The sequence below is a fragment of the Ranitomeya variabilis genome, chromosome 2 (genome assembly GCF_051348905.1).
Source record: "Ranitomeya variabilis isolate aRanVar5 chromosome 2, aRanVar5.hap1, whole genome shotgun sequence".
Taxonomy (NCBI): Eukaryota; Metazoa; Chordata; class Amphibia; order Anura; family Dendrobatidae; genus Ranitomeya; species Ranitomeya variabilis.
In genome coordinates, this window is record NC_135233.1 from 1,088,060,699 (window position 1) to 1,088,085,225 (window position 24,527).

General features: G+C 39.3%; 1 protein-coding gene across 1 annotated transcript in view; it reads left to right on the plus strand.

Annotated features, from left to right (window-relative positions):
- Nucleotides 1-16,848, plus strand: part of XKR6 (XK related 6) — a 333,931-nt gene extending 317,083 nt beyond the window's left edge. The window contains exons 2-3 of the mRNA XM_077291713.1: nucleotides 3,110-3,306; nucleotides 14,502-16,848. Coding sequence (XP_077147828.1) covers nucleotides 3,110-3,306; nucleotides 14,502-15,466 — 1,162 coding nt within the window. The 3' untranslated portion in view covers nucleotides 15,467-16,848. The remainder of the gene's footprint in view (nucleotides 1-3,109; nucleotides 3,307-14,501) is intronic.
- Nucleotides 16,849-24,527: the final 7,679 nt, after the last annotated feature.

Consider the following 24,527-nt stretch of genomic DNA (forward strand, 5'->3'; position numbering starts at 1 on the left):
ACCAGAAAGAGCCACCATGCACCAATCAGAAGTCAACCAGAAAGAGCCACGATGCACCAATCAGAAGTCAACCAGAAAGAGACACCATGCACGAATCAGGAGTCAACCAGAAAGAGACACCATGCACCAATCAGGAGTCAACCTGAAAGAGCCACCATTCACCAATCAGCAGTCAACCAGAAAGAGACACCATGCACCAATCAGGAGTCAACCAGAAAGAGCCACTATGCTCCAATCAGGAGTCAACCAGAAAGAGTTGAGGTGCACCGATTAGGAAGAGTCAATCTGCACTTATCAGAAAGAGCTGACCGATATTTATAAGAAAGCACTAGTCCTGCACTCAAATCACACCATTCTGAAGAGCCGACCCCCGAGCTAGAGTAGTAGACCCCCCACCTATCAGAAAAGCCAACTGGCACCTAATAGGAGGAGCTGATTGAAATCCCTTGGCAATATTCTAGTAAGTAGTACTTTTGATGTTATTAGTGAGTAGGGTCACCTTTTACATTATACCCCCTATATACAGTATAGGTAATATGTTGGTAGCTTAATCATTCAGCCCCCCAGGAATCATTAGTGTCAAGGACCCTGGTTCTCATTCTGTACAATCTGTGAGGTTTCAGTAGTCAGACCCCACAATGCCAGTGATACATGTTATACTCTGCAATGTCCCATTAAGCTTAGTACTAATTACTAATCACAGATATCTGCCAAGGAATCTAACAAGAAATATTGAATTATTCTGCAGTGCCACCACAGGGGAAAAGAGGAACTACATGTCGCCAATTAACTTCAATGGGTTTTTCCACATAATTCACGTAACTCGTATCTCCAGCACAAGAGACGCCTTTTACAACTACTAGTCACTTAGAGAATCATTTTTTTAAAAAAAAGAAAACTCCTTGTCGAATTGATATTGCAAGAGTTTAAAGAACACCAGAGAGAAACTCCTTGCGTCATGCTCCGTGACTATGGGGTTAGTTACACGTAGACAATACATGCTTCATCGTAGCTTCATCTTAAAGTGGAGTAAATCTCACTTTATTCTTAGTTAACTGCCAATTAGTTAATTTAATCTTCTGATATTTGGACTTGTCTGAAATATTTTCCTTTTGCTCTCCTGGCAGCAGTCTCCAGATAACTCATTATTTTGCTAAGCGTGTTCATTACACTTGATATATTACAATCTCCTGACATTACATAGCATCATGTATTCAGGCAAATTGTAATAGATTAATGGAAGCCTAGGCCTGGCCAAGATATCACTTGTATAGTAAATAGTAAGAAGGATTTAATAGTCCGTGATAAGATTTAGAATGATAGTTATACAACTGTGAAACGCGTTGCTGCGTGGCAGCTGTTGTCTGCCAGGAAGGGATTCCACAACTCCGTATTGTCACCATCCATGGTCAAAAGAAGCAGCTTTTGGTTAGAGGAGGTTGTGGTGGTGGTGGGGAGGGAGGTCAACAACATTTTTTTTTTTGTGCTGATTCATTTCTTGTAAAATTGCCTGGCCAGAGATGAATCACAGAAAAAAACAGACTTGACAATGGTGTGAGAGGAGCACAGCTGATGGAAGTGTTTGTAATGTCACACAGCTAAACTCAGCTGGGCTTTCATTATTTGAAAAATGTAAGTAATCTCTTCCATCACTTTCTAATCAAACAGAAGGTTAGATCAGAGCTGTATCCTTACATCTCACACACTGAAAAACCTTGCACTAAGCTCTGGTGGAGGCGTGTTCTTTTCCTGCTGTGTTGCTTCCTGCCTCTGATTGGGTAACTCATAAAGGGAGAAGAAGTACACGCCCCCAGTGAAAGCTATCTGATAACGCCCACTCGGGCTTATGGAATAGTTAACTCATTAGGTGGCAAATACTAAGTTTGCTAATATCTCCACAACGGAGAGTCGTAATAAAAAAAAATTTTTATTCTGCTCCGCTGATACTATTACATCAAGTGTCCAGTTAAAAATGAAAAATTTGGTGAAAAGTCCTCTTTAAAGTCCTAGAATATATGTTTGGAGCATTAAGCACCAGAAACTTTATGGAAAGTCTCGGCAGCACCTGGTAGATTTTCTAGCTGTTGCGGAAGTCTGCGACTCTACTTATCACAAATATTAATGTTTCAGAGGATTTACTTTCACAGAAGACGAACCACCGTTCCAAATTTGGGCCATATATCAGATTGAGTGGTTGGAGTGTTTTTTTTCTGTAGGGAACAAGCATGCGCATTCCACGATTTATTCAGCCGGATCCACTCTCTGTATCAGGAATTGGGGATGAAAATAGCGCGAAAGAAACTGCATTAGTATAGTAGTTGGGTGTTGCATCTTTAAGAGAAAAATGACTCTGGAGCCTAATAATAATTAATAATCATCATCATAAAGTGCATATTTCAGGATTGGTTCCTCTTATGTTTGGACCAGTTGGTCACTGGTTCATAAAGGTGTTGATGGTATATTTTCCTGGATGCACATGGTGTGAATTTATTTCTCATCTGGACTATGCATCTGTCATTATTATCTTGGGTCACCACCTGGTGGCCAAAGTAAAAAAAATAAATACAGAGCCATAGCCTTTTTCTATTGGACAGCTCACAATTTTCCAGGATTTTTTTTTTAAGATTTAAAGGGATTCTCACTCTACTCCTGCTTCCAAAAGGGAAGGTGAGATGCACTTACATTGTGATGTAACAATGTATGACTGTCAGGTTGCATGCACGGCCGGCAGGTATCATACCCCCGATATTATATTATGATGAATAGGACAGGATATCTGCTGGCCATCTATGTATCCTGTCCTGTTGATGCAACGTTACCATTGCCTCTTACTTCCTTATGGTTGGAAGTTTACTTTTTTGTTGGTAAAGTCCCCTGATCATAACTGATCTCTGTAATCCATGGAGGAACCGTATGATTTCTCAACAGTGCACCCGCAGGACAAATAAAGTATTACACCAATCCATAGGAATTAATTAACTGTAATCCATAAATGACCTAATTTTAGGAAAATATCTCTGAGTTTCAGTTCTGCTTTTAGTCTACATCAGTTACATAGACATTTATCGCGAGGACGTGATCATGACAATTGTTTTACTTTTTCCTCTAGATACATTCGAACCATGTACCTGGGCATTCAGAGCCAGAGGCAAAAAGAACATCAACGTCGGTTTTATTGGGCTATGATGTATGAATATGCAGATGTCAACATGTTACGCCTCCTGGAGACCTTCCTGGAGAGCGCCCCCCAACTGGTGCTACAAGTCTGCATAATGATACAGAAGAACCGCGCGGACACACTTCCATGTGAGTAGATGTCATCATCGCAACTGTTATCTCAAAGATTAAGGGGTTGGATAATTTGCAAAAATAATTGTAAAAATTGTATCAAAGAATACAAATATTATATAACCAATCACGAAGTCAAGTCCAGCTTTGGATGACCCTGACTTTTTAAAAAAGTTTTCTAAACTTTTGCAACAATTTATTTCAACATCAGTGTTCTGAAAAATGAAGCAAAGTGTTGAGGAGTGTATATATTTTGGTTAACATCATAATTGCAAAGATTGACAGAATAAAAGTAACATGTCACGCAAAAAAAAAAAAAAAAAAAAACAATGCCTGATGAAGGGAGCTGAGTAGTCTCGAAAGCTTGCAATTTGTTACCATCTTTTCAGTTAGCCATTAAAAGGTATCAACCACTGAGGACTCTCAATTCTAAATATTTATCTAAAAAAAAACAAATCCAAAAGCCATTGGGGAATTGTTTTTTTTTAAATTTCATCACACAAAGAATTATTTCAGCCTGTTTTTCAGTGATGCTGAAGACGCAGGGCGCATGTTCCATGTGTCCGCCTTATATTATAAGACCACTGAGAACATTGAGGCCTGCAGTTGAGGGTTAGAAAATACTTTAGATGTTATTCCTCATTATTTTTTATTTTGTTTTAGTTGCATTTGATATAGCGGAGGCTTTTTTTTAATCCCCAAAAAAAGCAGCCGAAGATATTTCAGCACACGCTGAAAGTTAGGATTCAATCACGCCGTCCGCGCTCCCTGTGGGCAGAAGGTAGAGAACTGCGAGTGACAATGTGATAGTCTGGTGAGAAACAGAGTGGCAGGCAATAATAGACGAGGTGTGGGTATTTCCACACATCTCAGTGGTACGCTGTGTAGTCATAGAAGGCACATGGAAACACAAAGAGGAACAAAGTCCTGTCAATTTACTGAGTAAAAATGACAAAGAGGTCTCTACTGCTCTCCAACTGATTGTACGAGCAACATAAAATGCAATGGACAACTCGACATTCCAGCCGGTAATTATGGCAGCCTGTGATGGTGGCTTGTAAGAGACACTAACCTCTTACAAAGGTCCCTTTTTTAGCCCCACCAGGACTTCTTTTGTTTCCTGTTGGGCAGTCAACCCAAGTGTAATACTGCAAAAACATGATTATTCCAGTCACGTTATAGTGTAATTTGTGGCTGTGGGTAAGTGTCGGTGTGATCTTGAGTAGTTCCTAGGTGCCACTCCTTAACTGTCCTCGGTATGTAGGAGTAAAGCATAGTGTTTCCTCGATTAAGCGGAGTGTCTGCATTCAGGGTTAGCATGAGAATGTTGCCTAGATTATTTAGCTGCTGGTTTCCCTCCACTCAGGGGTTAGTTGCAGAGGGAAAGTCAGCCGGCAAATTTCTAGTACGGCTGTAAATGGAACATTTGCATTAACTTCCTACAAAGAGACAGAACCTTTAAAGGGGTTATCTGGGACTAAATTATTTTTGACTGTGAACCCAAAAGCTAACAGGCAGGTAACTATATGTCCGATCTATCTGACGCAAGCTGAGAGCGTTGAACGACCTGCTTCTACACTGCTCAGTTGATGAGAAGTGACTGATGTCGTCATGCTGATTGACAGCCACCTCCTGTAAAGTTATACAGTGGAGAGCCGGCTGTCAATCAGCATGACATCAGCAGTCACACCCTGTCAACAGAGCTGCTCTGTCAACAGAGCGGCAGTGGAAACCGCAGAATCGCCGGTAGGGGTGGTCAGTGACTGCTCTGAGCTGGCAGAGATCTGTGCTGGGCAGAATAATCAGATAGTTAGCAGCTACCTGCCTGTATGTTTTTAGTAAAAAAAAAGCAATATATTCATGGATAACACCTTTTAAGTTGTCCCCTTTAGCCTGAATTAGTTTTGTGATTATCACATTTATTTTATGTCTTTTGTAGTGTGACGTGTATATGTGGGCACACATGGTTGTGTGTCCAGGACTGGCAAGTATAGTTCATAAGTGACACCCCCTACCTGTCCTGGCATAGTATTTTATTAAAGCAAGACTGAGGGGAATGTGTAAATATGTCATTGGCATGGGAAAGCAGTTGTGAACTGGACCTGAGTAAATTAGGTGCTGGTTTCCCTCCACGTGGGGTCAATCACAGAGGGAAAATCAGATAGTAGATGTTAATGTAAGGTGGCAGCTGGACAGTTCCTGTACGGGAGATACATATCACTTAGGTGGTTAGCCTCGATGATATGCAGCCCAGAAAAGCAGGCTCCAGCACCGTTAGTGCTGAGAGAGTTTTCTAATGGGCATGGATTTTCGGTCCGGGTTTTAGGAACGGCCAGAAGAGCTGGGTGGGAATGGTCATTCCTATTCTCACTTCCAGGTTTTAAATGGCATATTTAAGGCAGCTAACCTGCCTCAGTGGTGTCTGTGGGTGAGAGGTGAAAGACCTCTTGGTGCTAAACACCTTGACAGGAGTTGGGAGAGAGTTGGACATGTAAATGGTTTTGTTTTTCTTGTTTTGATTTGTACTCCGGAGAAAAGCTGTTTTGCACCAAGCAATTTCATGCCTGTACCTACCTCAACTACTATCAGAGAGAGTGAACCCCTATGCTTGTCTACCTGTTAGAGGCCAAGAGTGGGGGCCTAGAACACCTGTAGTATGGGGTCCCTATCCAGGTTACAGCAGATGGGAGATTGTTTCTGTGAACTGCAGAGTAGGAGCTGTCTTGTTAGCAAGCTTGAGCAGGGGAATTGGAAAAGAGGTTTGCCACAGTGTCAGGAAGATGAAGCTTTAAGGAATGCAGGGAGAGCAGGTGATGTGTGTCACCAGAGTGGGAGGGTGTTGTGAATTGTATTTCTTGGCTCCCTCTTGTGATCACTAGCGGTATGACACTTGGATTGTCTTTCTCCAGGTTGGTACCCACCTGGTTCGTTAGGCCTTGGGTGTTCCTATTTAGACTTCCTGGAAACTCAGTCTAGTGCCTGGAATCGATGTAGTCAGTCTATGTCTGTTTGCTCCTGTCTCCTGGTCTCCTGCTTTTTGCAAGATAAGCTAAGTCCTGCTTTCCTATTTTTGTTTATTTGCATTACTGCTATTTTGTTCCAGCTTGTTACAATGTGATTCCTGATTTTTGCTGGAAGCTCTAGGGGGCTGATATTCTCCCCCCACACCGTTAGTCGGTGCGGGGGTTCTTGGATATTCAGCGTGGATATTTTTGTAGGGTTTTTGCTGACCGCATAAGTCCTCTTCCTATTTTCTGCTATTAATTAGTGGGCCTCACTTTGCTAAATCTAGTTCATACTTATGTTTGTCTTTTCTTCTTACCTCACCGTTATTATTTGTTGGGGGCTTGTATCATAACTTTGGGGTCCTTTCTCTTGAGGCAAGTGAGGTCTTATTTCCTCTGAAAGGGTTAGTTAGTTCTCCGGCTGGTGCGAGACGTCTAGAATCAACGTAGGTACGTTCCCCGGCTACTTTTAGTTGTTGTGTGTTGTGAATTAGACTTTTTTGGCTCCCTCTAGTGGTTACTAGTGATATGACTCTGGGATTTCCTTCCCTCTGTTTGCACCCAGCTGGGTCGTTACTTCAGGGGTGTTGCTATATAAACCTCCTGGAACCTTAGTCCAGTGCCTGGCATCGGTGTTATCAGACACATTCTGTTTGCTCCTGTTTGCTGGTCCTGGTTCGTGCAAAATTAAGCTAAGTCTTGCTTCTTTGTTTTTTGGATTATTTGTTTGCTATCATTTTTGTCCAGCTTGTTCTAAATGTGATTCCTGACCTTGCTGGAAGCTCTAGGGGGCTGGTGTTCTCCCCCCGGGCCGTTAGACGGTTCGGGGGTTCTTGAATTTCCAGTGTGGATATTTTTGATAGGATTTTTTGCTGACCATATAAGTTATCTTTCTATATTCTGCTATTAGCTAGTGGGCCTCTCTTTGCTAAATTCCTAGCTCATTCTTATGTTTGTCTTTTCCTCTTACCTCACCGTTATTATTTGTGGGGGGCTTCTATCCAACTTTTTGGGGTATTTCCTCTGGAGGCAAGAAAGGTCTTTCTTTTCCCTTCTAGGGGTAGTTAGCTCTCCGGCTGGCGCGAGACATCTAGGATCAACGTAGGAACGTTCCCCGGCTGCTGGTATTTGTGGTGCAAGGATTAGTTATATGGTCAGCCCAGTTACCACTGCCCTATGAGCTGGTTTTCTGTATTTACTGACTTAGCATTATTCCTGAGACCCTCTGCCATTGGGGTCATAACAGTTGTGCTAGGATCAGATATATACGGTCAGCCAAGTTACCACCTCCCTATGAGCTAGATTTTGTGTTTGCGGACTTAGCAGGAACTTCTGCGATCCTCTACCACTAGGATCACAACAGTATTCCAGGCCGTAAAGTGAATATTCAATGCATTGCAGAAGTGGGATTAAAAGAAAAGAAGTTCTGAGTTGTTTTTTTGTTTTTTTTTTCTTCTTCCCCTTTTTCTCTGAGTGGCTTGAAGCTCTGCTGCAGACATGAATGTTCAGACTCTGATTACTAGTGTGGATCAGCTTGCTGCACGAGTGCAGGGCATTCAGGATTTTGTTACTAGTAGTCCTATGTCAGAGCCTAAGATACCTATTCCTGAGCTTTTCTCTGGTGATCGATTTAAATTTAGAAATTTTAGGAATAATTGTAAATTGTTTCTATCTTTGAGACCGCGTTCGTCTGGAGACTCAGCTCAGCAAGTTAAAATTGTTATCTCTTTCTTGCGTGGCGACCCTCAGGATTGGGCTTTTTCATTGGCGCCAGGAGATCCGGCATTGGCAAATATTGATGCGTTTTTTCTGGCGCTCGGATTACTTTATGAGGAGCCCAATCTTGAAATTCAGGCAGAAAGAGCGTTGCTGGCTATCTCTCAGGGCCAGGATAAGGCTGAAGTGTATTGCCAAAAATTTCGGAAATGGTCCGTGCTCACTCAATGGAATGAGTGTGCTCTGGCCGCAAATTTCAGAAATGGCCTTTCTGAAGCCATTAAGAATGTGATGGTGGGTTTTACCATTCCTACAAGTCTGAGTGATTCTATGGCTCTGGCCATTCAGATAGATCGGCGTTTGCGGGAGCGCAAATCCGCTAATCCTCTGACGGTGTTGTCTGAACAGACACCTGATTTAATGCAATGTGATAGAATTCAGACTAGAACTGAACGACAAAATCATAGACGTCAGAATGGGTTGTGTTTTTACTGTGGTGATTCTACACATATTATCTCAGCATGCTCTAAACGCCTAACAAAGATGGTTAGTCCTGTCACCATTGGTAATTTGCATCCTAAGTTTATTTTGTCTGTAACTCTAATTTGCTCATTGTCTTCCTACCCTGTTATGGCATTTGTGGATTCAGGTGCTGCCCTGAGTCTTATGGACTTGTCGTTTGCCAAGCACTGTGGTTTTGTCCTGGAGCCTTTAAAAAATCCCATTCCTCTTAGAGGAATTGATGCTACGCCATTGGCGGAGAATAAACCGCAGTATTGGACACAAGTGACCATGTGCATGACTCCTGAACATCGGGAGGTGATTCGTTTTCTTGTTCTGCATAAAATGCATGATTTGGTCGTTTTGGGTCTGCCATGGTTACAGACCCATAATCCAGTCTTGGATTGGAAGGCAATGTCTGTGTCAAGTTGGGGTTGTCAGGGAATTCATTGCGATTCCCCGTCGGTGTCTATTGCTTCCTCTACTCCTTCAGAGGTTCCTGAGTATTTGTGTGACTATCAGGATGTATTCAGTGAGTCCAGGTCCAGTGCCCTTCCCCCTCATAGGGGCTGCGACTGCGCTATAGATTTGATTCCTGGTAGTAAATTTCCTAAGGGACGATTATTTAATCTATCTGTACCTGAACATGCCGCAATGCGTTCTTATATAAAGGAGTCTCTGGAGAAGGGACATATTCGCCCATCCTCTTCCCCTCTTGGTGCGGGATTCTTTATTGTAGCCAAAAAAGACGGGTCTTTGAGACCTTGTATAGACTATCGGCTTCTGAATAAAATCACGGTCAAATTTCAGTATCCTTTGCCACTATTGTCGGACTTGATTGCTCGGACTAAGGGTGCCAAGTGGTTCACCAAGATAGATCTTCGTGGTGCGTACAACCTTGTGCGCATTAAGCAGGGAGATGAATGGAAAACTGCGTTTAATACGCCCGAAGGTCATTTTGAGTACTTGGTGATGCCTTTTGGGCTCTCTAATGCTCCTTCAGTGTTTCAGTCCTTTATGCATGACATCTTCCAGAAGTATCTAGATAAATTTATGATTGTTTATCTGGATGATATTCTGTTTTTTTCTGATGATTGGGATTCTCATGTAAAGCAAGTCAGGATGGTGTTTCAGGTTTTGCGTGATAATGCTTTGTTTGTGAAGGGCTCAAAGTGTCTCTTTGGAGTGCAGAAGGTTTCCTTTCTGGGTTTCATTTTCTCCCCTTCTACAGTGGAGATGGATCCAGTCAAGGTCCGAGCTATTCATGATTGGACTCAACCCACGTCTGTTAAGAGTCTTCAGAAGTTCTTGGGTTTTGCTAATTTCTACCGTCGTTTTATTGCTAATTTCTCTAGCGTTGTTAAACCTTTGACGGATATGACCAAGAAAGGTTCTGATGTGGCTAATTGGGCTCCGGCAGCCGTGGAGGCTTTCCGGGAGCTGAAGCGTCGGTTTACTTCGGCGCCTGTTTTGTGCCAGCCTGATGTCTCACTTCCCTTTCAGGTTGAAGTGGACGCTTCTGAGATTGGTGCAGGGGCTGTTTTGTCGCAGAAAGGCTCTGGTTGCTCTGTGATGAGACCTTGTGCTTTTTTTTCTAGGAAATTTTCGCCTGCGGTGCGGAACTATGATGTTGGTAATCGGGAGTTGTTGGCCATGAAGTGGGCATTTGAGGAGTGGCGTCATTGGCTCGAGGGAGCTAAGCATCGTGTGGTGGTCTTGACTGATCACAAGAATTTGATGTATCTCGAGTCTGCTAAGCGCCTGAATCCTAGACAGGCTCGTTGGTCGTTGTTTTTCTCCCGTTTTGACTTTGTGGTCTCATACCTGCCTGGTTCTAAGAATGTGAAGGCTGATGCTCTTTCTAGGAGTTTTGTGCCTGACTCTCCGGGAGTCTCAGAGCCGGCTGGTATTCTTAAAGAGGGAGTAATCTTGTCGGCCATTTCTCCTGATTTGCGACGTGTGTTGCAGAGATTTCAGGCTGGTAGACCTGACCCTTGCCCACCTGATAGACTGTTTGTTCCTGATAAATGGACCAGCAGAGTTATCTCCGAGGTTCATTCCTCTGTGTTGGCAGGGCATCCTGGGATTTTTGGTACCAGAGATTTAGTAGCTAGGTCCTTTTGGTGGCCTTCCTTGTTGCGGGATGTGCGTTCTTTTGTGCAGTCCTGTGGGATTTGTGCTCGGGCTAAGCCTTGCTGTTCTTGTGCCAGCGGGTTGCTTTTGCCCTTGCCCGTCCCGAAGAGGCCCTGGACACACATTTCCATGGATTTCATTTCAGATCTTCCGGTGTCTCAAGGAATGTCTGTCATCTGGGTGGTGTGTGATCGCTTTTCCAAGATGGTCCATTTGGTGCCCTTGCCTAAGTTGCCTTCCTCTTCCGATCTGGTTCCTTTGTTCTTTCAGAATGTGGTTTGTTTGCATGGCATTCCTGAGAATATCGTGTCTGACAGAGGATCCCAGTTTGTGTCTAGGTTCTGGCGATCTTTTTGTGCTAAGATGGGCATTGATTTGTCGTTCTCATCTGCCTTTCATCCTCAGACTAATGGCCAAACGGAGCGAACTAATCAGACGCTGGAGGCTTATTTGAGATGTTTTGTTTCTGCGGATCAGGATGATTAGGTGACCTTCTTGCCATTGGCTGAGTTTGCCCTCAATAATCGGGCTAGTTCCGCTACTTTGGTTTCGCCATTTTTCTGCAACTCTGGTTTTCATCCTCGTTTTTCCTCGGGTCATGTTGAATCTTCTGACTGTCCTGGGGTGGATTCCGTGGTGGATAGATTGCAGCGGATTTGGAATCATGTTTTGGACAACTTGAAATTGTCACAGGAGAAGGCTCAGCGTTTTGCCAACCGCCGCCGCGGTGTGGGTCCCCGACTTCGTGTTGGGGATTTGGTTTGGTTGTCTTCTCGGTATGTCCCTCTTAAGGTTTCCTCTCCTAAGTTTAAGCCTCGCTATATTGGTCCTTATAAAATTTTGGAAATCCTTAATCCGGTTTCTTTTCGTTTGGATCTTCCGGTGTCGTTTGCCATTCACAATGTGTTCCATAGGTCTTTGTTGCGGCGGTACGTTGTGCCTGTGGTTCCTGCTGTTGACCCTCCTGCTCCGGTCTTGGTTGAGGGCGAGTTGGAGTACGTGGTGGAGAAGATCTTGGATTCTCGTCTCTCTAGACGGAGGCTTCAGTATCTGGTCAAATGGAAGGGCTATGGTCAGGAGGATAATTCCTGGGTGGTCGCCTCTGATGTTCATGCGGCCGATTTGGTTCGTGCTTTTCACGCTGCTCATCCTGATCGCCCTGGTGGTCTTGGTGAGGGTTCGGTGACCCCTCCTTAAAGGGGGGGTACTGTTGTGAATTGTATTTCTTGGCTCCCTCTTGTGATCACTAGCGGTATGACACTTGGATTGTCTTTCTCCAGGTTGGTACCCACCTGGTTCGTTAGGCCTTGGGTGTTCCTATTTAGACTTCCTGGAAACTCAGTCTAGTGCCTGGAATCGATGTAGTCAGTCTATGTCTGTTTGCTCCTGTCTCCTGGTCTCCTGCTTTTTGCAAGATAAGCTAAGTCCTGCTTTCCTATTTTTGTTTATTCGCATTACTGCTATTTTGTTCCAGCTTGTTACAATGTGATTCCTGATTTTTGCTGGAAGCTCTAGGGGGCTGATATTCTCCCCCCACACCGTTAGTCGGTGCGGGGGTTCTTGGATATTCAGCGTGGATATTTTTGTAGGGTTTTTGCTGACCGCATAAGTCCTCTTCCTATTTTCTGCTATTAATTAGTGGGCCTCACTTTGCTAAATCTAGTTCATACTTATGTTTGTCTTTTCTTCTTACCTCACCGTTATTATTTGTTGGGGGCTTGTATCATAACTTTGGGGTCCTTTCTCTTGAGGCAAGTGAGGTCTTATTTCCTCTGAAAGGGTTAGTTAGTTCTCCGGCTGGTGCGAGACGTCTAGAATCAACGTAGGTACGTTCCCCGGCTACTTTTAGTTGTTGTGCTAGGATCAGATATACGGTCAGCCAAGTTACCACCTCCCTATGAGCTAGATTTTGTGTTTGCGGACTTAGCAGGAACTTCTGCGATCCTCTACCACTAGGATCACAACATGAGGGGATGTCAACCCTGGAAGAGTTATAAAGTTCTGGGATGACAGGACCTCACACTAGAAGGCCTAGGCTGAGGAACCAGAACTAAGGGTGATGGCTTGCAATTGCAGGATGTAATGGTCAGAGTGAGAGTGAACTGCTAAGTAAATGGCAAGTCAGAGAGATCGGCTGAGTAGTGACAGTCCAATGAGAGGGAAGCAGAAGAGGAAGGCTCTCCCTAAAGATGAGAGTCGTTGCAGTCATTTTAAATAAGCTTCAGTGAAACACTGTCACGATTCAGTTTTGGATTTGTGGCAGCCCTGGTGCCGCTATAATTTAAATGTAGCTTTTTTCCTTTCAGGCCAGCAAGGGTTAATGTTAGTTTCGACTTGCTGGCAGCTGCTTTGTTGCTAGTCAGCTGATGTGGGTGGTGACCACTCTCTCCGTCCTTTAAATAGTCACATGACCCATCAGCTGACTGTCGGTGATAGAGTATTCTATGTTGACCAAGCCTGGAATACAGAGCTCTCTGGTAACAGTAGTGAGTCTGCTATGTTCGTGAAGTTCGTGGTCCTGGTGCCCTACCCTCTGCTGTGTGGTGCTTTGCAGCAGAGACAGTTGTTACGTATTAGTTCCCCTCTATCTGTCTGTCTTGTGTTTTGTCACTCTCCCTGTGTTGTTTATTATCTGCAGTAGTGAGGCTAGCGTCCTTGACGGCCAGTGCACTAGCCAGGGATTAGTGAGGTGACAATCAGGGACTAGGTACATCACGGCGGCGGGGGGAAGGACCTGCCTACGGTGTTAGGGGAGTTTATGGACAGGCTCAGGTTGGAGTTCAGGAGGTGTCTCCATCCCTCGTTCCCTATGGTTAGGGCCTTCCTCACCCCATTCCATCCCATTATAGGTATAATTTGTGCTGTCCGCTGGACTTTATCTTGTGGTTCGTGACACACTCCCCGACTACCTGTTACAGGTGAGGTAATGGGTACCTCCACATTTAGAATTGCCTAAATTCTTTCTTTGGCATGCATTGATCCCAATATTTCTGTCTATCATATTGCTGACTTCTCACCTCATTATCTTCCAGTCGAAAAACAAATGCCAAAATGACCCTTGTGGTCCAGAGTAGGATCAGGCCAAGTAAGCTAGGTTAGATATTTCTGAAGACATTTTGATCTTGAATTAATGTTCTTTGCTGTGTGGTAGACTAAGATAGAGATAAATAATCTTACTGTGGTTTATATAGATGGTCAGAATACAGGTCAAGGTTTAGACCATGCGTAGTGGAAATTACCTGGTGGTTGGATTCGCTTGGTACCACAATGATTTTCAAAAAGGTTTTTGATTGCAAGTACATTGCCATCCTTTTCCTTTTACTAGGAGATAAAAATCATCTTAACGTATGCTTAGAGATTTTGACAACAGAGGTGGAAGTTTTTAATTAGAAGCTGACATTGGCAGTAATGCTTGAATGTAACTAGTGACTTTTTTATCAGTTACTAAAGGAGAGATCTGGAAAAGTAGTGAAGAAGTAAAATGCTTGTTGTGTTAGAAAGTTATTATAGAATGTTTAGAAGGGTTCTCCAAGTTGGACAATCCCGACTTGTTTGAAGGTTCTCTTGATGATAGGCTGATTGCAAAGGATCTTCAAATTGAGACCTCTTGTGATCATCTGTCATCTGCGTAGAAACCTAGCAATCATCTGTATAGTGCAGGACAAGACTGAATGAGCACTCCGTGGCGAGAGATGCTTTCTGAAGTCTCTCTCGACTCCACTCTAACTCAAATTTCAATAATAGGGAGTATAACAACTTTCTAATTGCTTTTTCTTGCAGAAATTGAAAAAGTGAATGTATATATTATATAGATCAATGTCATTAACCTTTGTCTGTTGTTTGACTACTTTCTGGCAGGTGTTTCCTCTGTGGCTTCCCTGATGTCCCTAGCTTGGGTGCTAGCCTCCTATCACAAGCTCCTACGGGACTCCCGGGATGATAAGAAGAGTATGAGCTACAGAGGGGCACTTATTCATCTCTTCTGGCGACTTTTCACCATATCATCTCGAGTTATATCTTTTGCCCTCTTTGCTTCAATCTTCCAGCTCTACTTTGGGATCTTTGTAGTAGTTCATTGGTGCGTCATGGCCTTCTGGATCATTCATGGTGGGACAGACTTCTGTATGTCCAAATGGGAGGAGGTCCTCTTCAACATGGTGGTAGGAATTGTGTACATTTTTTGCTGGTTTAACGTCAAGGAAGGCCGGACTCGATATAGAATGTTTGCTTATTACACTGTTATTCTGACAGAGAATGCTGCCTTGACGTTCCTATGGTATCTCTACAGAGACCCTGACACAACTGACTCATTTGCCGTGCCAGCACTGTGTTGTGTTTTTCTTAGTTTCGCAGCCGGGATCGCATTCATGCTTCTCTACTATGGTGTGCTGCATCCCATGGGGCCACGAGCTAAGATATTTGCCAGCTCCTGTTGCGCCGAGCTGCTCTGGGGCATTCCTTTGCCCCCTGATGTTGAGCCCATGGCACCCCAAACCCCTGGGCACCGAGGGGGCCAGGCAACGCCCACCAGAGCGGTGGCGGAGCAACAGGACGATCTAGCAGCTGACACATGCTTGCCCGTTTTCCAGGTGAGACCAATGGTGCCATCTACTCCATCTGGGCGCCCTTATTACCCAGAGGGGCCCCTCATCAAGATCGACATGCCAAGAAAACGATACCCAGCTTGGGATGCTCATTTCGTTGACAGACGATTGAGAAGGACTATCAACATTCTTCAATACGTCACCCCAACAGCTGTAGGTATAAGATATAGAGACGGTCCTCTCTTGTACGAGCTTCTCCAGTACGAGTCTTCTCTTTAGTGCTCCGAACCCAGAGGAACCTTATTTTTGTTTACGAGAAACACAGTTCAATGAGAAAAAAAACAAACAAAAAAAAAAAAACGTAACACAAAGAGAGAGCTTGTCCCAAGCTTCATTTATGGTCGCTATATGTATACAAAGATATTCTCTATGTTTTGTAAGTAAAAAAGAAAAAAAATACGAAGACTAACCTTTGGTGTTTTACACACGAGAAACAGTATTGAAACATCCACGCTACTATCCAGGGTGGAGAAATGAAGTCTCCGCTCCGTATTTTATACATTGTACACCAAGTGTAGAGAATTCATGGGACTGGTGCTGATAGAACAAACTAACCTTCAACTGCCTTATGCCCTTTGGTGCTGAGTTTCATTAACTACTGTCACCTCTCTAATGCAAAACCGGTGGTTATTCAAGTCAAGAAAGCGATGAAGCCTTTTTTTGTTTTGTTTTGTTTTTGATTTTTTTTTTAATTTTTTTAAATTTCTTTCGTCTACTACTACTTTTACGAGGCCAAGATCGGAGCCGGAACGAAGAGGGACCTTTGTGTGTGCTCGGTTGCTTAACCCTTTCACTGCTGGACCTCTCCCAACAGCAGCCAAAGGGTTAACAGCAAACAACGGGGGTGGAGGGGGGGGAAAAAAAAAAGGCGCTATGTGATGGTCAGCTGTATTCTGCTTGCACTGAATTCACATAGTAATACCATTTTTACTTCCAAAAAAAAGAACAACAACATAAAAAGGAAATTAAAAAAAAAAAAAATGAAGACTAACAACGGTTGACCTTTTTGATCACAAACACCAAAAAAAGAAAAAAAACTGTTACAAGGAAAGAAAGAAAGAAAAAAGAAAATAAAAAAAATCAGTAATAATTAAACTCAGCATGGTAGCAAAAAGAATGAAGACAATTTAAAGGCACAATACTTGGTTGGTGACTGTAAAATTCAATTTCTTCTATTTTCCCGTTGTGTTTTTTTTTTAACTATTATTATTATTTTTTTTTAATTTTAAGGTCGTTGTTACAAATACTCACTAAAGTCCTATCTGTGTCTCATGTTCAATCTGAGCCTTAAGGTGATCTTTAGTGCTATTCTATATATCTAAGGTTATATTCCTCTAACAGAGATACAATTACTGGTGCTTGTTACTTCTTCTTTCAGTTGTGATTGGCTAAAACCGTTCACATGGTGCATTTTTAGAACTGCGGTGAAATCACGGAAATGAATGAGACAGCTGCTAGAATTTTATTTTTTATTTCACCCGCAGTTCTATAAGATAATATCTCTTTCCGTAAAAGCTTGACGAACAGTACTGTGTTTTTTAGTTTATCGAACCGATATAACTGAAAAAAAAAATTGTTTTTACAATTTATTTTTTTATTTTATTTTATTTTTTTTTTTACTCTTGTTCATTATGTTTTTTTGTCGTTTTTCTCGGATCGGTGCACAAAACATTCATTTCGAAAAAAAAAAGGGTTTTTTTTTGTGTTTTTTTTTTTGTTCCACAAATTCACACCTCAATAGACTGTATTCCGCGTTCTAGAGTATTGCTCCTTTAAACGGCCATCTTGTTTCAGAGGCATCGTTTCCCACATTCGCTCTACTTGGCAAATAAAATGATTAAAAAAAAAAGTTATAAAAGATATATAAATATATATATACATATATAGAGAGAGTATATTTAACTAAATACTGTTAGTCTTTTCTGTGTGTGCAGTCGAAAGGAGTTTGTTTTCCAAAAAGTAAAAAAATTCCATCGCTCAATCCGATGTTGAGCCGATCTAGGGAGATGTTCAACATTGTGCGTTGCAGTGAATTTTTTTTTTTATTCTATTTTTTTATAATTTTTTTTAATGCTTTTTCTTACCTTTCAACAAGGTGTTGCAAGATGAGATTAAAAAAAAAAAAAAAAAAGTGAATAACTACATTTTTTTTTTCCAAAATATACATTTTCTTTGTGTATCTACAAGGGATTATGGGAATTTATTCACTGTTTTTTATTTTAAGCAAGGGCTGCTTGACAAAAAAAATAAATAACGTAGCCTGTCTACCAAAAAAAAAAAGAAAAATTAAAATAAAAATGAAGGGTTTTGCTTTATGCCAAACCGTTCTCTAAATTTTCGATCAAATTGCCCATGATCCCAAAAATCAATTTAGGTTGTATTTCTACTATTAAAAGGTTTTTTTTTATGGAGTTTACTTTTATGTGTGTATGTGTATGTGTGTTGTTTTGTCTTTGTGTGCATGCTATATTTTTTTTATTATTATTTTTTTTATCTTTGCAAATTCACCAGGGACTGTTTTTGAATAATCTAGTGCAATACAGTTAGAATAAAAAAATAAATAATAATAATATATCAAGATGGAAATATTAATTAAAGAGGTTTTCAGGACATGAAAATTGATAGCCAGTCAATAAATGTGGGTCCATCTCAGCTCATTGAAGGAGCCGCTGCATTATTTACCTAGATAGCTCCATGCTGGCCTCTAGTGGCTGTGCCTGGTATTACAACTTAGTCCCATTCCAATGAGCTGAAATAACAGGCACAGCTGCTACTAAACATAGTGAGTCCTTCCTAGAAAAAAGGGAAGATGGTGAAACACTACGGCCCCTTTAAATGGCTGATTGGCAGAGTTTCCAAAAATATTTGGCAACCTGTTTTAAGGAAAATCAGTCCATTTTTTATTTGTCTGGAAAACCCATTTTAATAAACTGTAAGGGTTAGTTCACATGTGATGTTTCTTCCCTAATTTTTCATTTTCCTATATATTTTTCTTAAGGTATGGAAAAATATTTCCTGCAATATTATATTATAAAATTAATATATATATATATATATATATATATATATATATATATATATATATATATATATATATATACTCATATATAATTGATTATATTTGATTTATTATATTATAACAACAATTGTTATTTATTATATTTATGTTATTTATTATAATTTTGTTTTAATCAATAATAATTCTAATGACAATTGTTATTATTAATATTATATTTATTATATTATTTATTATCATTTATTTAATAAAAGATATATTTGGATATATATAAATATAATAATAAACATAATATAACAAATATATAAAATAATAATTATTATTACTGTTGTTATTATTATTATATTTTTTATTATATATATATAATTTGTTATATTAGAGCTATTATATTATTTATTAATAACAACGATTATTATTTATTATATTTGTTATTCATTATCATTTATTTTTGATTAATAATGCTAATAACAACAATTATTAAATAAATTATAATAAATAATATAATATATTTTTACTATATATATAGATCTAGATATACAATTTGTTATATTAGAGTTATATTATTTATTAACAACTATTATTATTTATTATATTTGTAATGTTATTCATTATCATTTATTTTTATTAATAATAGTGCTAAGAATTACTGTTATTATTATTATTAAATAAATTATAATAAATAATATAATATATTTTTATTATATATATATATAGATCTAGATATACAATTTGTTATTATATTATTTTTAATAACAACAACTATTATTATTTATTATATTTGTTATGCTATTCAATATCATTTATTTTTTATTAATAATGCTAATAACAATTACTATTATTATTATTATTAAATGAATTATAATAAATGATATAATATATTTTTATTATATATATATAGATCTAGATATACAATTAATTCTATTAGTTATTATATTTATTAATAACAATTATTAATTATTATATTTGCAATGTTATTCATTCTCATTTATTTTTTATTAATAATAATAATGCTGCTAATAACAATTACTATTATTAAATTATAATAAGTAATATAATAGATATATAATAAATTATATACATATGTATAAATATAATAATAAATATAATATAAAAAAGAGATACAATAATAATGATTATTACTGTAATCATTATTACCATTATTAAGAAAAAGGGAAAATCACATGTGAACAATCCCTAATTAAAAACAAGAAAACAGACGAATCAATGCGTAATTATTTGACGGGGAAACTTTAAAAAAATTGACTAGTAGGTATTAAAAAAAAAATGTATACATTTTGTATTCTGGTGGGTTAACATTTTGGTGAATGCAGAGTATCTTTTGATTGGCTGTGATGATATCATCCTCATACATGCAGCCGATGAAATCTGTGTAGCGGGAAAGGGATGAGACTTTGATGATGGTTATAACTAGCGGTCGGCCTGAAGGGGAGGACAGAAAAGATAGGAGGAGAGATGTCGGTCTCGGTGGAGGCGGCCCGCATCTACATTTATGGGAGGAAAACCCTTTCTAAGGCGGCTATGTACATACATTGATTCTATTGGTGCCACTGGTTTATATTGGGATCTATCAGGTTTCCATCAAGTGCTTTTAGTGTCGTTGGAGAGATTACACCACTTTTGGCAGGGGGGCGTCCTAAGGGCCTCGTGGCTTCAGTAAAATATTATTAGGCTGAATGTGACCTTACGGGATGATTTAAGATCAATATAATTATTATATTTAGAAATGAATATTTTCACTGGTGATTTTCTGGGTCGGACACGACTCGCGAAACAGCAAATGTCAATCACACTTCAAAAAAAACAAACAAAAAAAAAACAATCACTATCTCTGGTGCGGTGCTAGTGCTGCGAACGGGACATTCTTCAAAAGAGGTTCCGCAGCAGCTACTATTAAACCAGTTAATTCAGCATAATAAGGACTTTCTGCTGTGACCTTAACCCTATGTATACACTGATATACGTCTTAACGAGCTATGTTGGTTGGTCATTAGACTTGGGTACAGTCGGAGGTGGGGGGTTACAAAATTCCAGGGAAATTTTTGTGTATCGCGACACTTGCAATATGCCAAAAAGTTCCCCCTATCTGTCTATTCCATCTTGTTTACTAACCTAGGGCAAGAAACGTATTATTACCCCAGATTCCGCACCCTCTAACTTTACAGAGCTGTAGACCTCGACCTTTGGTGCTTTTTTTTTTGCTAAAACCTTTCGTTTAAAACTTTCGCGTTGACGACAATTTCGCAAATCAAATTTTTCATCAAATTGTACCGACGATCCAATTGGAAAAATAGATATTAAAAATGATCATCCTGGGTCCTAAATTCCCCATTCTTTCCATAACACAGCGGTCGGAACAGAGCTCCAAATTCTTTAAACCACTTTGGTGCCTAAATGACAACATGACAATTTCATCCTCTCGAAATAACACACTTTAAGGAAGAATATTTTTTTATTATATACATATATATAACTTTTTTTATTTATTTTTGTTTTCACAGCATAGATTGATGGCTTTCATTTGGTACCAAAATAAGAGCAGTATTTTGATTTGGAAAATTAGTATTTTTTTTTTAATTGTAATTATAAATAAATTTTTATTTATTATATGAAAATAGTTCACAATGGTCTAAAATAAAAAAAATATAAAAATAAGAAATAAAAAACATTCTCACCTTACTGCTCTTCCACTGCTCTGGTTCTCTCTTTTTTGTTCCTAGTCCTTCACTGCTCTTCTCTTCCTACTTTAGTGATTTCATTCCATCCTCGTCATGTGACTGCTGCAGCCAATCACTGTAGGAAGTCACCACTGCAGGCAGTGTTTGGCTACAGCGGTCACATGTCTGAAACCACTGGAAAAAAAAATAAAAAAATTGGTTTGGGATGTAATAGATGTATTTTGGGGGGTACTGACCGATACATACAGATGTACAAAAATTAAAATCTGGCTGATTAAAGGGCGTTTAGGAGTTTACTGCATATTGTGTATATGCTGAACTTAAAGGGGTTGTCCAAATAGAAAAATAAATAATAATAATAATACATAATACATAAATAAATACATTTTATATATATATATATATATATATATATATATATATATTTAAAAAGCTGAAAATGTGATAAAATGAAAAATAAAATAAATAATAATAATATAAATAATATAAATATTAAAAAGGCTGAAATGTGATAAAATGAAAAATAAAATAAATAATAATAATATTATATATATATATATATATATAAATATGAATATGTGATAAAATGAAAAATAAAAAGTATTCTATACCCTGACAATCCAGAGAAGACACTCTTGTGTTGCTCCCAGTGTTTGTTTACCAGCAACCAGCTCAATCAGCATGTGACCACTGCAGCCAATCAGTGCCCACAGCAGTCACATGGCATACTCTATTGTACCATGATGGCAGAGGTTTTCGGGAGCACGGCCAGAGCATCAGTGCTGGATGGTTGGGTGGAAGAAGAGGTAAATACAGTCTTTTTTTTTTTGTCACATTGTCATCTGATTTGTATTTTTTTTAGCAGCTGGACATCCCATTTAACGATAATACGACATACATTATTCTCACTAACTCCCTCTAGTGGTGACTGCAAACAGATAGAATTTTGCAATTTGGAGCTCTGTATCCGGAAATCAGTGCTGCGATCACTATAAAGATACATTAGGAATTTAATTTGCATTGAATTTCAGACCTTAAAATGACACGGTGCTAAAGGTAGACAGTTTAAAAAAGATTTCCCAACAAACTGTAACCTTATTCAGAACATATTGAAAATCAGTCATTTTTATCACCTGCAGTACCGCTTATCACCACACGTTGCGATAGCTATTTTCCATAGACAGCAATTAAACAGCGCCCCCCTAACATTAATCTACCTGAGGTCTAAAAATCTTGAAAAAAAAACATCACAACAAAGCCTATTCTACAACACATTTTCTGGTGCTATGACCGTACACACTTCACACCAGTTCCTTAATAATTTACTTGTATATTGTTACGATACATAAAGCGTGATGTCAGACTTTGTATTTTCAGATATGTTCCTATAAGTCAAACTTCAGAAAATGTCTTCTTTATAAAATTGCAAATTAGTGTATTAAGAAATTGGGATGGACTTGAGGAGTGACAGTCGTTCTGAGGTTTCGATATTACGTATGTAATTCGGAGTGGGGGTTTCCTGTTATAGAAGTTGCTTGGGGTAATGGTTTTCTGCATGGCATTTATAATCCCCCTATAGTAGATTACTTCTAAAGTTGCCTCAATTATGTTGTTACTTACGGTAGTTATTTTTGGACTGAGGTGTCCCCCGAAATTCCTGCTGCTTTGGATCTCATCGGACAGGTATGCCCAAAAACCACATTATCAGTGGTCTTGTACATGCGTAAAACATACACTTCTATGTTGGATGGATGTGATATGCAGATATACATATCGTTTTGAAACCATTTTATTCTTTCAATGTTTCTACAGAAAAAAAAACTTTACAAAAAGTCTTCATATCTTAATTTAAAAAAAAGTCCGGCTAACTCAACCGCCTGGTGCACGGATCATGGGGTCTATGTATAATGGGAAGATAATCAGAGAAATATCATAGTTCTGCCTAAGGAGCTAAATACGCGAAACGGTAGAAGATATCAAGACTATCGAAGAAGCATCCAGCTTCCATGATCCATTAAAATCGACATGGCTTTACGAAGTATTCCACAAAGATAAGAAGGATTATAAGTGATCCGAAACGCGTTGTGTCTCTACACCAGTGTCTTTATCAGATCTATGTGGAATACCTAATAAAGTCGTCTCGATTTTAACGGATCATGGAAGCTGGATGCTTCTTCGATAGCCTTGATATTTTCTACCGTTTCGCGTATTTAGCTCCTAGGCAGAACTATGTGTCTTGTTGGTTATATGGTCATATGTTATTTTATTCCCTCTACTACATCCTTATTTAGGAAGGGACTAAAACTAGATTTAATTTAGGAGATTCCCTCCATCTTATTTATTTTTTCTTTTATAAAAAATTAGGATTAGGCTTTCGGCACAAGAAGAAACGTTTGTTAATCTGATTGATTGAACTCTGTTGGGCATTTACCCCTTCCTCTTCCTACGAGAGCCGATACAATCCATGAAGAGCTACTGTTCCAAACATGATGTGCAAGTGACTACAAAGAGGGTTTGCTTGTAGTCTGTCACTATGGAGACACAAAGAGAGAAAAGTAGACAGAATCCGAGTTAAAGTATGAAAGATTCCAACCTTATTCCATCTTTTTTAACGCGTTTCAGTACAGTATGGCCCTTTGTTGTGACGTGATTGACTGGTTTCATTGTTGGAATCTTTTATACTTTTCCTTGGATAGTGGACACTTTTCTCTCTTCATTGCTCATACTACTTTTTTTCATGGAGACCCTACTGTTTGTACAAGAGCTATATAAAAAGAATGGCAAACCTTTACACAAGACTCTGCAAATGACTGCAAAAGTATAGATACCCTTCCTTTACGAAACATCAAAGACATGGATTTTTTTTAGAGTTTTAGGACAGTCATGAATGGGAATTATTTCCATCTGAACTGCATTAACGTGATGATGTCTATGTTCTAAAGAGCACCAGAAATGTAGGCTAGACATAGATCATGACGTCTCAAAAACAACCTGTCAATGAGGCGAAATACCAAAAATCATAACCGTATTGCCAACGTCAGTGTAAAATGCCAAAAGAGTTGGTAAAAGTAGAAAATGCGAGCAGGATTATCATTATGAATGGCCATTATTTCTCAATGTTCACCAAGAGCCAGAACCAAATGGCCAAGCATTTTCAAGCCTAATATCTACTGGAAGTCAACCTGATTTGTGTAAAGTTGGGCCAAATTATAAAAAATGTGTCACAATAGACTTAATTTTCACGTCATGCTGAAGACTTAAGTCACCTGTTTTTCGATTCTCGGCATTTCCTTGATTTGTAGAGTTATTCTTCGATACCTACTTGTGTCAATTCTTGGGATATGTAAGAAACACATCTAAAGATGAAGTATTGTGAGATATTATCAGTTGTTCTGTACCACTTGTGGATATCCTAAAATCTTTCAGTTGCTTATAAGGCAAATCTGTTTCCGATGTGGTTACGGGAACCACATATTGACATCTTGATATTTGATGGTATCTTTTTCAGCTTTGAACTTACTAATCATAGGGTTCGAAATGAACAAGATACCAAGATCTGTGAACAATG